This window comes from Pipistrellus hanaki (genome assembly GCF_964339955.1).
Source record: "Pipistrellus hanaki genome assembly, chromosome: 14".
NCBI lineage: Eukaryota > Metazoa > Chordata > Mammalia > Chiroptera > Vespertilionidae > Pipistrellus > Pipistrellus hanaki.
In genome coordinates, this window is record NC_140516.1 from 35,853,743 (window position 1) to 35,868,662 (window position 14,920).

Here is a 14,920-nt window from a genome sequence, read left to right on the forward strand (position 1 = left end):
GGCCTGTGGACTGAAGGGTCCCAGGTTCAATTCTGGCCAAGGGCACATGCCTGGGACGTGCAGAAGGCAGTCAATCAATGATTCTCTCTCATCATTGATGTTTCTATCTCTCCCTCTCCCTTCTTCTCTAAAATCAACAAAAAAAAATTTTTTTTTTAAAGATAGTAGCAGAGAAGAGATGTCAAGTGTCAGGAAGAAAACATTAATTTTATCATTGCTCCTGTTCTTTTTATGTATATAAATACTATACTTTTCGAAATAAACCTACTTTTCCATGAAAATTGAAGCTTTTGTTCTTTTTGGGCCCACATAAACTTAAACCTTGTTTATCTGACCCGTTAGCCTTTGAGTTTGACATGCTTGCTCTAAACATACCCCCCAGTCTTGAGTCCCCTTTCTACTTTTATAAGTAGCAAAATATTCCACACGGCTGCATCCGTGTTAGCCCAAAGCTGGAACTTACCAGTTACAGAGGCACCTGTTCCTACAACCCTGTTTCACCAGTGGCCTACTATCTTTTCCATCCTACCGACAGTCTCAGGACGTTTTCAGCCTCTGCCTTCAGGTTTCCAGCTTTCACCAGTTCCTCTGCGGAGGCGTGTTTAGTACCCCATTAGCACCTCTTTGCACCTCAGTGTGAATCCCCTAATCTCTTCAAACTTCTCCGTACAAATCCCTCCTCCCCACCCGGCCCAGCTCCCACAGCATCGCCATCTGGGAGCTGGGAGGCAGTGAAGAAATTAGCAAAGGAGCCGGGTCCACCCCTCAGGGGTGGCTGCTAGCCTCTAAGGGTATCAAGCCCAGTTTCCGCCATACAGTTAGAAAGCTCCCACCGTGGGCAAAAATTCAGTCACTCCATGGCCAACTGTCTACAGCCTTTCAACACCACAGAATGAGTCCACACCATTCCCCTGTCCACTGACCAGCAGAGTGAACCCTTCCTCCCTTCCTTCCCACTAGTCAGCCCTCAGCCCCCCATGCCCTGGGCAGTTCTAAAGGAAGTCACCAAAGAAGTCACTCCTTTTTTAGAGCTTTTTAAAAAAATATTCTATTCTCAGCATTTTTGAACAGTGAACAAAATTGAAAGAACTTGACAGTGAACCTATTGCCCAATACCTAGATGCAACTATTAGGTTTTAGCATATTCTTCACTTCACATAACAATAAATATATTTTCTTTTTTTTTAGTCTGACTTTATATTTTTCAATATATTTTTATTAATTTCAGAGAGGAAGGGAGTGGGAGAGAGAGATAGAAACATCAATGATGAGAATCATTAATCAGCTGCCTCCTGCATGACTCCCACTGGGGATCGAGCCTGAAACCCAACCAGGTGCCCTGACCAGGAATTAAACCGTGACCTCCTGATTCATAGGTTGACACAACCACTGAGCCATGCTGGCCAGGCAACATTAACATTTTATTATGCATGTTTTATCAAAGACTTACCTGTCTCACCCATCCTTCTATCTGTAATTAATCCATATCATTTTTTATATTCTTTATTTATTTTTTACAGAGAGAAGGGGAGAGGGATAGAGAGCCAGAAACATCAATGAGAGAGAAGCACCAATCAGCTGCCTTCTGCACACATCCCCAGTGGGATGTACCCGCAACCAAGGTACATGCCCTTGACCGGAATCAAACCTAGGACCCTTCAGTCTTCAGGCCGACGGCTCTATCCACTGAGCCAAACCAGTTAGGGATTAATCCACCCCATTTTTGTGCACTTGAGAATAAACTGCACCCCTAAACTCATCAGCATGTCTATTAACCAGAATTCAATATTTGCTTACAGTTCTTTCTTTCCATGTAAAATTTATATACAATCAATGAGTTTTAACACATGCATACACCTGTGAAACTCAATGAAGCTACCAAGATATAGAGCATTACCACTACCCCTACACTGCCCTCAGGCCTGTTCTGACTCAGTCCCTGCCCGGACTCCACCCGCTCCAAAGGCAATCAGTCTTCTGATCTTTTCCCCACCGTACATTAATTTTTTCTGTCCTGGAACTTCATATAAACAGAATCATAGGGTAGGTACTCTTTTTCCTCTGGCTTCCTTTTCTTAGATACTGTTTTTGAGATTCATCCATGGCATTGCATGCGGCAATACTTCCATTCTTTTTGTTGCGAAAGAGTATTATCATATGATGATATTATGAATGGGCCATAGTTTATTCATTCACCTGTTGATAAAGACTTGAGCTGTTTCCAGTTTATGGCTTTTATGAATAAAGCTGCCAGGGTTATCTGCCTGTAGGCCTTGAGGCACATCTATGTTTTTATTTTTCTTAGGTAAATATCTAGGAATGGAGTTGAATCATAGGAGAGGTGTATGTTTACTTTTGTAAGAAACTGTCACATCTTTTTCTGAAGCAGTTGTACCATTGCTCATTCCCACACAATGTATGAGGCTTACAGATTTTGAGCCAAAGAATAAAAACACAAACTGCTTTAATTATTTTCACCACCTGAAATTTTTAAATAATTAGGTTCAGAATATTCTAGCTAACAAATGGTTGCTTTGATCACACTTTCAAATGAACAATTATTTAAAATGAGGGGATGACATTTTCACGATAAAAAAGAAAATGTTCAGCCGAAACCGGTTTGGCTCAGCGGTAGAGTGTCGGTCTGTGGACTGAAAGTCCCCAGGTTCGATTCCGGTCAAGAGCATGTACATTGGTTGCGGGCGCATCCCCAGTAGGGGGTGTGCAGGAGGCAGCTGGTCAATGTTTCTCTCTCATCAATGTTTCTAGCTCTCTGTCCCTCTCCCTTCCTCTCTGTAAAAATATCAATAAAATATATTTTTTTAAAAGAAAATGCTCAAAAAACACAGGAATAGGAGGAAATGGCCTCAATCTGATAAAGGCCATCTTATGAAAACTCATAGCCAACAGCATACTTAATGGTAAAAGACTGAATGCTTTTCTCTAAGAGCAGGAACAAGACATGGACATCTGCCTCCACCACTTCTATTCAATATTGTTCTAGAGGCACTAGTGTGGGCAATTAGACAAGAAAAAATAAAAGACATTCGGACTTAAAAAGAAGTAAAATTACATCTACTTGCAGATGACATAATCTTATATGGAGAAAATGCTAAGGGATCCACTAAAATGAGATACAAATTTTGTGACACCCAATAGAAATCTGTGTTTCCAAGGTTTCCAAAAATGCAATGGCTTTCTTCAAACTCTATTTTTATCCTCACCCTTTTTCCTCCACTCATGCAAAAACAGACCAACTCCCTTTTATTTTAAATAACTTCCCAGGCATTCCCTCCATTCCATCCCCCCCTGAAGGTTTGCTCCAGTAATTATCATCTTTGACCTGCCCACCAAGACCCTTGTTCCTACTTCTATGGATCCCCGCGTTCCAGTTTCTCCCTCCTGCACTCCCTTCTAAATCGTGCTACTCTCCTGCTCAGTATTTCAAAATACCTCCCTACTGCCGAAACCGGTTTGGCTCAGTGGATAGAGCGTTGGCCTGCGGACTCAAGGGTCCTGGGTTCGATTCCGGTCAAGGGCATGTACCTTGGTTGCGCGCACATCCCCAGTAGGAGGTGTGCAAGAGGTGGCTGCTCAATGTTTCTCTCTCATTGATGTTTCTGACTCTCTATTCCTCTCCCTTTCTCTCTATAAAAAGTCAATAAAATACATTTTTTAAAAAGTGTAGGGTTTAGAGTTAGAGCTGAGGGGCTCTGAATAAAGGTGTAAAGCCTCCAGGCAACATGAAAGAATTTATTGTTTGCCCTTTTCCCTTTTAAAAAATGAAGTCCAGGTTGTGGGCACCAGTTGCAGACTAGATCCCAAGTGGGTGGCATGCTGGGGGCGGCCCATGGATGCTTCACTCTCCCATCAATGTTTCTCTCTCTCTTAAAAAAAAAAAATCAATAAAAATGAAGTCTTGGTTAATCATTAAACCAATCATGATATCTTGAGGGGTTAAGGTGGCCTATACCTCCGTTTCCATCCAAACTGCTCACTGTTTTCCTCTCCTGCTACCCTCTCAAATAGAATACTCCCCTACTGGGTGGAGGCATTCTTCTTTTTTTTATTGTTTGAGCATTATAAATAGTAGAACCTATGTCTCCTTCCCCTACCCCCCCCCCCGTATCCATTGGTTATGTTTATATGCATGCATACAAGTCCTTCCGTGAGGCATTCTTCTTAAAAGCACTTTCTAGCTCAGAGCTAGCAACTTTGTCCTCTACAGTAATGCCAGCCACAGTCCAAGCCCCCTCATACCCATGTTCCTGATCAAGACACATTAATTTGTGTTCTTTGCCAGTTCCAACTCTGCCCTCCACCCCCCCCCCCCCCATGTGCACCACAGGCCCCCTTCCTATCCTGTCAGCCTCGTTTGCCTAACCTCAGGCAAACTCCTAGCCTGAGTCCTCCTTCCCACCCTCGCCTAATTCGCTGGATCATCACTGCCCAGACGCTGTGCCCCAACCAGCGCCAATGCCCCAACCAGAGAAGCTGACCCGCTCAGGGCTGGGGAGTGTGTGGGCGTGTGAGCGTAGGTGTTGTGTGTGGAAGAAACCAACTGTCCACCCGGGTGTCCACCCGCCGGAAATGCCCATCAGCCCGCCTAAGAAAGCGGGGATCAGCTCCCCATTGCAACCCCGCAAGCAGCACTCAGGATTGTGGACCTCAGAAGGAGCACGGCTCCACCCTGGGTCTGAACTCAGGGGGCGCCCCGACCCCCCAATAGCACAGCACCCCCCGCCTCGGGCGGTGGTAGGCCCCACAGCAACGTCACCCATTGTTTACAAATCAGCTGGAGCCGGTAGGATTCCGGCTGCCGCGGTGCACCGCGCAGCACGAGTGCGCCCGTGGATCCCCGGCTTCCCTGTGCGCCCCGGCCCCAGCCCGGGTCCCAGCCCCGGCTTCGGCCTCAGACCGCGCCCGGCTCCGCCGCGGCCCCCGGAGCCGCCAGCGACGCCCGCAGAGCCCCCGGCGCCGGGGCGGGGGGCCATGCCGTGCCGGCGGGAGGAGGAAGAGGAAGCCGGCGAGGAAGCGGAGGCGGAGGAGGAGGAGGAGGAGGAGCGGGGCGGCTTCCTCCTGCTGGAGCGGCCGGTGACGCGGGGCGGCTCGGGCGAGGTGGACCGCCTGGTGGCCCAGATCGGCGAGACGCTGCAGCTGGACGCGGGGCCGGACCGCCCGGCTTCCCCGTGCGCGCCCCCCGCGCCGCCGCCGCCGCGGCCCCCGGCGGACAAGGCCCGGCCCCCGGACCGGCCGCTGCCGCCGCCCGCGCCGCCGGGGGCCCTACGCTGCGCCCTCGGGGAGCGCGGCCGCGTGCGGGGCCGGGCTGCGCCCTACTTCGTGGCCGAGCTCGCCGCCGGCCCCAGCGCGCTGTCCCCGCTGTCCCCGCACCCCGGCCTGGATGGGCCTTCCAGAGCCGACAAGCGGGGCGCCCCAAAGCAGCCTCTGTCGGGCCCCTGCCGGCGGGGATGGCTGCGGGGCGCCGCCGCCCCCCGCCGCCTGCAGCAGCGGCGCGGGCCGCAGCCGGAAGCCCGCCCCGGCGGCGACGACGACCCGCACCGGCTCCTGCAGCAGCTGGTGCTCTCCGGGAACCTCATCAAGGAGGCCGTGCGGAGGCTGCACTCGCGGCGGCTGCAGCTGCACCCGAAGCTCCCGCCGCTCCCGAGGCCGCCGGCGGCCGCCGCGCACGAGCCCCCCTCGCCCCGCAGCCCCCGCGCGGCCGGCGGCGACCCGGGCGCGGCGGGGAGGAGGGCGGCGCTCCGGCCCGGCGACGGCGTCCCGGTGCCCGGCAGCTGACACCCGGGGAGTGGACACTGGGCCGGCCTCTGCCTGGAGGACAAGGAGCCCCCCTGTGGGCTGCATCTCTCATCAGACCGGTGCACTGCCGCTCTGGGAAGCGGGGAAAGAAGCTAATCAAGACGTGGAATCGAAAAAGACGCGAATGTTTTCGTGGGGAACTGAGGTCAAGGCCCCGTTATAAAAAAAAAAAGGGGGGGGGGAGACTCGGCCTTATATACAGCAGATTGCAGAACGCACCCCAAGCTCACAATCCACTGGACTCTTTACTTTTTTTTTTTTTTTTTAAGGCATATGAAAATTTATTACTACTGTGATTTCACCATCAAAACTTAGGATCTTGGTCTTTCCTTCTTGCCTTTGTATAAGGCCAAAAGAGACGCATTGGCTACGTTGACAACCTTAAAGCGAACTCCAGGAATGTCACCAACAGCATGACCTTTGTGACCAAATCCAGCAACCAGAACTTCGTCGTTTTCCTCAATGAAATTCAAACAGCCATCATTGGGTACAAAGGCTGTGATTTTTTGTTGTTGCCATTCTTGATCAGCTGGACCCTGACACACTTCCTGATAGCGGAATTTGGCTGTTTGGCTTCAACCCCTACTTTTTCCACCACAATCCCCTTTGCCTGGGAAGCGCCTCCGAAAGCGTTGGCCTGCAGGGCCGTGCCCAAACGGGCCTTCTTGTACTGTTTGTCATGCCACTTCTGATCCCGCTGGTGGCCCCGGAGCTTCCGGCAGTACGGAGACCGGGACACTGGCCCACCTGCTGGCGCCACGGGCCTGAGAGAAAGAGCTGGACTGCTTGCTTTTGCTGTGACCATTCTTGGAGGCACCGCGGGCAGCTCCACGCAGTCCTCCCCTGACCCTCCATCCATCCCAGCACGGGCCTGCGGCCACAGCTCACGCATCTCGGGACCGCCTCTCGCCCTAAGGATGAGGATGACCCCCATTACTTGTTTGACTTTTCCAGGGTTGGTTCCTGATTCACTTTTTGGGGGGTCGAGGGGGTGGGAACATGAATAGGCGATCATTTCAAGGAGTACCTCAAACTGCCAGACTTGAAAATGTATCACATTTTTTAAAAAAAAAACAAAGCATGTTCTGTCTTTTGGGGTGCTGATTCTTAAAAAACACTCGGTACCATGAAAGGGCCTTTTCTCTGCCCCCCTGCTTTGCAACTGGCTACATTCCCTGCGTGGAAGGGAAAGCCGCAGGGGCGTGCCCTGGGTGGGGATGTGCCCAGGGTGGGGACAGGAGGTGGGGCAGGTGGTGAAGTGCTGGAGTCTCCTGGGGACAAGCACACCGCCGCCCGCCGCCACCGCCACCGAGGGGAGTGGGTGGTAGGGAGGCGGGGACGTGGGCACCGGGCGTCCCGCGGGCCCGCCCACCGCAAGCCTGGCTTTTATGGAAACTGACCAGAGAGTGTGGCCTCGGGTCCTTCCTCTCCCCCCTCAGCTCTGCTGTCCTATTCAAGAGGGCCGCCCTGATGCTCTCCGGGGGCCTGGCTGGGGGCTGGGAGACGCCACGTGATGGGCACTCCAGGGACACTGGGCCTCGCCAGCAGCTTATAATGGGCTCTCTGGGGCCATTTGTAATAACAGCTGCAATTCCCTGGGTGGATGGAGTGGATTTCCTCCCTCCGCCCCTCCCCCAGCCGTGCCAGATCGCTTTTGTACGTGAAGGAAACCGAGTAGAAAATGTGTGTGACCCTCCAACATGGAGAAGCTGCAGGCTTTGCCAGGGTGAACCGCGATGAAATGGTTTGTAACACGCTGTTCACTCACTCGGAGGGGCTTAAGGCCGTTTAGCTGGTGTTTTAGTTTTTTGTAAGATTCAATGGCTTGTCCATCATCCAGATGTGGCTGTTGACCTAATCTGCACTTCGTACCGGAGTGTCTGGAATCGTGGCTGTCCTGATTACAGGATTTTAACTTAACTGAAATATCTATTTGTTAATAAATGTGTTGCGTTTCATGTCCGGTTTTGTTTTGTACTTGCCGTCCAGAACACATTTCTCTGCTCTTCATAAACATGAAAACACTTGAAATCCCTCTCAGCCTCACTCTCGGATGGTAATTAGAGTGCCTTTGTGTCTGAACAGCTCACTAGTTAGACAGGGTCTGCGCGCCTGGGTGTGTATCGGTGCTGGCACGAAATTAAATGAGAGTGAGGTCAGGTTTGGACCAATCCCTCTCACCAAAACCCCAGACCCTTGGGGTTACTAATCCATCAGGGACATGTTTTACGAAGCTGCTTCTGACTGTCTTAGCAAAGATCAGTCACTGCAGATGGGGAGGCTTATCCCTTTTTTCCCCCTCTCTTCCCACTGTGGCCATTCATCACGTGGACCTGAGCAGCTCCTGGTGAGGGGTTGCTCGGGATGCCAGCCTGTGGCGGGAGAGCTGGCCGAGGGTGTATTCACGTATTGCTCTCTCTGCCCTTGGCATGTTCGCTGCCCTTCTCTCCCTAAGAAGTGACGTCATAGTCCATCTCCGTCCCTCCAGTTTTGAGTTACCTAAGTCTGTCTCCTAAAGGTTCAAGGTCACATACTCAATGGGGACCTTGGGCAAGTTGCTCAGCGGTGGGCTTCCCCTTCCTCCCCTGTACAGCAGCTGAGAAGTGAGCTGAGGGAAGGGGTTCATGGTGACTGGCACATACTAGAGATAAACAGTCTTTGGTCCCTACCCCTTCTCTCCCAGGACACTCCCTAAGGGGCTAAGGGACCCTCTGATTCTCAAGAACCAAGGTCATCCAATGATTCCAAAAGTTCCTTCTGGATCCATGAGAATCCTTCCTAACTCCCTTTTGCACTCGGCGCCTGTTGTCTATGCTTGCCCATTCTCTCACATGCACAGACCCTGAGGGCCTCTGAGAACCCTCTGAGAAGTGCTTCGGGGACACACCACGCTGGCCATTGCCCACTACTTGCCCAGAAGGAGTTGTAGGGGGCTCGGTCCAGTGCCGCCCAGCACGGGGAGGGTGATTGTGTGGCTCTCACACAAAGTGAGGAAGGAGGCCTCCAACAGTGCATCGGTCTGTCACCTCTGGGCACTGAGCCACAGGGGGAAGTGGGCAGGTGCCGGCTGGCCCTGGCGTGGGGGTAGCCCTGAGTCCTTGGCCTGCTTCCTAGCTGGGGTGGGATTTCCCAGAGGTCAAGGGTTAGGAGCAATCCAGGGCCAAAGTGGCCGTGATTCGATGTCACTGGGAAGTCATGTCAGAGTCTAGAACCCAGGCCTCTTTCCAATAGCCTGATATTATCATACATAGTTCAATGCCGCTCACTGCACAGCTCCACACACACACACTACAACGTGAGGGACACCCTGCAGTTGTCCAACATGGTGGCTCTGCCATTAGAACCATGGAAAACCATGCCCCACACCCCGAGGCTGAGCTAGGGAAAGCTGTAACCATTTTCTTTCATCGTGGTCAGCATCCTATGAAGACAAGTTGGCCACAGAAAATGGCTGTGTGAGATAAAAGGCCAACGCTATCCACTCAACGAAAAACATGCAACATAAACAAAGAAACCAGCAAATCACCAGGGATTTGGAGAAAAGGATGCCACACTTGACAGAGAACTCCAGAGGCTGCTACCCCAGGATTTCATTCTAAATTAGGCCTAAAAGGCTACACTATTTGGATTCGGGTTTTACCCTTTCTTGCTCTTTCCTTTTTCAGCTCGGAAGCAGAAACATGGAGCGACGATCAGATGCCACTTTCCTATGCAGCAAAGTCTGTATTGAACCCTGTGATCCCTTCCTTCCAATCAGGAAAGAGTTACCCTGGCAACCAAATTACTAACTCACTCAATTAGCTCCCCCCTCTTCCACCCGTGCTCAGTAATCACAGAACGTCAGCCCTGGGAGCGCGCAGCCTCCGGTGGCCTAGTGCTGCCGCCTCGCTTAGAGATGGAAGCGCAGAGGTGTTTCCACACTGAGGTGCAGGCCATGTGAACGCCGCCGTGAAGGCGAGGGCAGGCGAAGGGGCTAAAACTCTCCCAGGCAGCACTTCCTCCTGGTTTTCCATCCAGAGTTAAAGGAGAACAGGTGACCTGCCTTTACCAGTGTTTCCCAGGAGGCATAATAGAGGGGTGTAGACTCTGCAGGAAGCCCTCTATTGCTAGCCCAGTGGTTCAGCACAGGGCCCTTCACCTCAAGGATCCCAATGAACTCATCTGCAAAATGGGGAATAAAAATAAAGCCTACCGCCCTGACCAGGTAGCTCAGTTGGTTAGAACATCATCAGGTTGCAGGTTCAATCCCGGTCAAGGCACATGCAAGAAGCAACTGCTCGGCTGGGGTGGCTTGGGGGGTTGAGCACCGGTTCAGGCATCCAAAGGTTGCCAGTTCTATTCTCTGTCATGGCACATGCCCAGGTTGTGGACTCTATCCTCGGTGGTGGTGGTGGTGGTGGTGGTGGTGGTGGGGAGTGTACAAAGGACAGCCGATTGATGATTCTCTCTCATCATTGATATTTCTCCCTCTCACTTCCTCTTTGAAATCAATAAAAATATATAATATGTGTGTGTGTGTGTGTGTGTGTGTGTGTGTGTAATTTTTAAGAGAAAAAAAAGAATACAGCCTACCTTGAAGAATTGGGTGAAGATTAAATTAGATAATGTCAAATTAGACAACGTATGAGAAACAAATAGCAAACATTCAAATAATAAAAGATCATTCCTGGAAGCTAATGCATAAGAATACTTTAAGTCCTGCCTCTTAATGAATTCTTCAATCTGTTTCCTCTGAAGGTCAGACCAGTTTCTTAAGTGTACCTCCCTGTTGTATAGGTAAGCACTCAGGAACGTGCATGGGAAGGTTTAATCAGTCAGTTGAGAAGAGGTTTAATCACAAAAGGATGGAGATCCCCTTCAAGCCAAACCTTGAAAGCAGCTCGGGATTGGGACTGGTGGGAGAGGGGCAGCAGGGCTATTACAAAGGGGAGGGGAGTGGCGAGGATAGCCTGGAGTCCCAGCCCTTAGCTCCTCTATTTCCCCTTGGAAATCCATCCCCTTCTATTCAAATTCAGGGCTCACCTGAAGTTCTGCATGCCTGCCCTGTCCACTCCCTCTATAGTTTGTACTGTGAAAGTCATGCAATTTTTTTGCAGAAAGGGATCTTCAAATTCATTTTGTTCTCACTCTTCATTTTATTTACAGTCTTTATAGGTTTATCTCAAGAGCTCATATGCGAGCGTCTCCTTTTCCCAAAGAGATTACATATTCTTTGATGGCAGAGGAGTGACAAAACGAAGAGGATGTTTTAGGTAGATTATCAGGGGGCACAGCCTGGTGGGTGGACAAAGGTTAAGGTCAGCTAGATCAGTTGGATGGCTGTTAAAACACCCAGGCACCAGGTGATAAGGGCCTGGGGGGGATGGGTACGGGGGCAGAAAGAGGAAAATAGAAGATACACGTTCTGAAAAGAAATGGTAGGCCTCGGGAGCCAGACTGCCTCCGTCACAGTCCTGGCTCTTTTCTTTAAAGCTCTTTCCTGTGACGCTGGGCAGGTCACTTCATCTGTCTAACCCCACGCTGCTCATCCATGAGGTCTGATAATCAAGTCCCTGTCTCCTAGGGTTGTGAAGATTCATTGAGCTAATTCTAGTAAAAAATGCTAGGTCACTGCCTGCAATGTAGCTGCATTTAGTAACAACGCTGGGTATTGGCATCTAATAAATATTTGCAGAGCAAACAGAGTGGGCAATTTCAACAGAGTTGTGGAAGCTAAGGGTGTGTGTTTGCGGGGGGAGGGAGGTGCTTGGGGCAGAGGTGACGAGTTGTGGTGCTTAGAAGTTCAAAGAGGATGGAAAAGGAGGGACAGCAGCTAAAAAGGGAAAGCAGGGCCAATGGCAGAATTTACTCAGTCAGGAGAGACCTATTCTTGTCTGACTGTGGATGAGAAATGGAAGGGAAGATGCTAAAGGACCAGGCTCCTTGAGGCAGGAAGGAATAGGGTTCCCTGGGCAGGGCAGGTTTGAAAGGCAGGGTTCAGCCCTAACTGGCTTGGCTCAGTGGATAGAGCGTCAGCCTGGGGACTGAAGGGTCCCAGGTTCGATTCTGGCCATGTACCTTGGTTGCAGACACATCCCCAGTTGGGGGTGTGCAGGAGGCAGCTGATCGATGTTTCTCTCTCATTTATGTTTCTAACTATCCCTTTCCCTTCCTCCCTGTAAAAAAAATAAAATCAATAAAATATATATTTTTTGCCGAAACTGGTTTGGCTCAGTGGATAGAGCGTCAGCCTGGGGACTGAAGGGTCCCGGGTTCAATTCCGGTCAAGGGCATGTATCTTGGTTGCAGGCACATCCCCAGTGGGGGATGTGCAAGAGGCAGCTGATCAATGACTCTCTCTCATCGATGTTTCTAACTCTCTATCTCTCTCCCTTCCTCTCTGAACAAAATCAATAAAAAATATATTATATTTTTTAAAAAGGCAGGTTTCAGAATGATTGTAGGGGTGGATGTCTAGATTATATCACCAACTGTCATATCCAGGCAAGGCCTGGGACCTAATGGTTGGCTATTGAAATAACCTCGCGTAACCCTTCTTGCCTGGGATAGATGTTTCTGTTGTTGTTGTATGAATAAATCTTCCGCTGTACCTTATACTACAATAGAATAAAAACTAAAAGTGATACCAAAGAACTTTTTAACTGCTCCCCCTTATCAATTAACTGACTCATAGGAAATAAAACTCACAACCCCCAACTGATAAGCTCTTGAGGCAGTTTGTTTGACTTATTGATTTGGGTGGGTTAAAAAAAGTCACAAGCTGGTTATCTCATGATGTTACCTTTGCCCGTTTCTTTTTTAGTCTGAGTCAGATTCCATAATATGGGTGGAAAATGGTTTCTTAGGTTTCCTTGAACATCTCCAGACATAGGAGTCCAAATCACCTTTCTTCAGATGCACCCTACATTGTACTTTTCTCCAGGTGTATTAAGGAGGGGAGGAACTCAGAGTGCAGATGCTCCAAACACACCATTTAATGGTGCCAGTGACCGGAAGTTGAAAACGTCAGGGTTCAGAAAAGACAACGAAGCCCTGGCCAGGGTGGCTCAATTGGTTAGAGCGTCATCCACCAAAAGGTTCAATTTCCAGTCAGAGCACATGCCCAGGCTGGGGGCTTGATCCCCAGTGGGGATGTGCAGGAGGCAGCCGATAGATGTTTCTCTATTTCTCTGTCCCTCTTCCTTCCTCTCTCTCTCAAAAAAAAAAAAAATTTAAAAATTAGGGAGGGGATGGGTGGGAGGGAGGGAGGGGGGCAAAAAAAAAAATCAATAAAATGTATTAAAAAAAAAATTAAAAATTAAGCCTAGCCGGGACCGGTTTGGCTCAGTGAATAGAGCATCAGCCTGCTGACTGAAAGGTCCCGGGTTCGATTCCGGGCAAGGGCATGTACCTTGGTTGCGGTCACTTTCCCAGTAGGGGGCGTGCAGGAGGCAGCTGATCGATGTTTCTAGCTCTCTATCCCTCTCCCTTCCTCTCTATGAAAAATCAATAAAATATATTTTTTTAAAAATTAAGCCTAAACCAGTTTGGCTCAGTGGATAGAGCGTTGGCCTACGGACTGAAGGGTGCCGGGTTCGATTCCAGTCAGGGGCATGTACCTTGGTTGCGGGCACATCCCCGGTGGGGGGTGTGCAGGAGGCAGCTGGTCGATATTTCTGCCTTTCTAATCCTCTCCCTTCCTCTCTGTAAAAAAAATCAATAAAATATATATTTTAAAAAAATTAAAAATTAAAATAAAATCATATCTTTTTTTAAAAAGAACGACGAAAGTTACTGAGTAAGACCTGATTTTATTTTATTATTATTTATTTTAAATATATATTTTATTGATTTTCTACAGAGAGGAAGGGAAAGAGATAGTTAGAAACATTGATGAGAGAGAAACATCGATCAGCTGGCTCCTGCACACCCCGCACTGGGGATGTGCCCGCAACCAAGGTACTTGCCCTTGACCAGAATCGAACCTGGGACCCCTCAGTCCGCAGGCCAACGCTCTATCCACTGAGCCAAACCGGCTTCGACAAGACCTGATTTTAAATACCCTGGACCTGACCGCAGAGATAATACAGATGGATATGGCTCAAGTATGTGGAGATACACTCCCTTACCCACCATCCTTCAGTTCACCCGCGAGCCTACTTTGGTTCCTCCGCTCTCACTTTCTTTCCAATCCTTTTGTTTACTCTTCTTCCGCCCACATAGGTTTGATGAGCTGGCATTTGTAAGGTGCTTAGAACAGAGCCTGGCACAAGGCATGCACTGGGCACATTAGCTAGTTATTATTACTTCCCAACTGATAGCATCTCCCAGGCTCAATCCACCCTCTTAGCTCCAAATGCCAAATCTTTAATCTCCAACCCTGATCTCTCTCCAATTTATAGTCATTTATGAAGCAACAGGCTGCTGTCCCAGTAACTTCCCACGTGAAACGCCTCATCAATCCCCACCACCCCTCCACCACACACAGTCAGCCTCTCCTTACCATTTCCCTATTGTTCTGGTCTTTCTGGACTCAAGACTTGTAGACTGTTACCAGGGAAACCCAGGCCTCCGCCTCTTCAGAAGATGGAGATGGCTCAGCTCAGCCTATGCCCACGCCCCTAGTTCTGTGCCTATCCATCCCAAGGGGTTCAAGACCCAAGCCATCATCATTCCTGGGCCAAGTATCAATATTATTAGGAATATGCTATCCCAAACGTCAACACCTTGGAAAGGACCATTGCCTCCTTGACACAGAGACACTTTCTCAAGCCCAGGCCCAGGCCCAGGCTCTCTACAGCTTCTGCAAATGGCTGGTCAGTAGCATGGGCTGGGGTAAAGGAAGAAAGGTGTACATAGGCTCAGCCAGGTGGCAAGAGAGTCACCCTAAAAGCCATGAGTTCAGATCCTGCTCTCGCACCAATAATTCCTACCCTTCCCCTTTGAAAAGCAACATCTTGCCCAGCTGGCATGGCTCAGTGGTTGAATGTCGATCTATGAACCAGGAGGTCACGGCCTGATTCCTGGTCAGTCACATGTCCAGGTTGCGGGCTCAATCCCCAGTGTGGGCATGCAGGAGGCAGCCGATCAATGATTCTCTCATCATTGATGTTTCTCTCTCTCT

General features: G+C 49.9%; 1 protein-coding gene and 1 pseudogene across 2 annotated transcripts; one reads left to right on the forward strand and one right to left on the reverse strand.

Annotated features, from left to right (window-relative positions):
- Positions 1-4,811: 4,811 nt before the first annotated feature.
- Positions 4,812-5,923, forward strand: FRAT1 (FRAT regulator of WNT signaling pathway 1). The gene has a single exon (XM_084903538.1). The coding sequence runs from the start codon at positions 4,993-4,995 to the stop codon at positions 5,794-5,796; it is 804 nt and encodes a 267-aa protein (XP_084759664.1). The 5' UTR covers positions 4,812-4,992; the 3' UTR covers positions 5,797-5,923.
- An 84-nt stretch (positions 5,924-6,007) lies between these two features.
- Positions 6,008-7,793, reverse strand: LOC311632282 (small ribosomal subunit protein uS12-like; annotated as a pseudogene). Its single transcript has one exon. The product of its transcript is annotated as a small ribosomal subunit protein uS12-like (transcript).
- Positions 7,794-14,920: the final 7,127 nt, after the last annotated feature.

Bases quoted from the DNA above. Each gene is read 5' to 3' on its own strand.
- FRAT1 (XM_084903538.1), top strand. From the start codon at position 4,993: ATGCCGTGCCGGCGGGAGGAGGAAGAGGAAGCCGGCGAGGAAGCGGAG.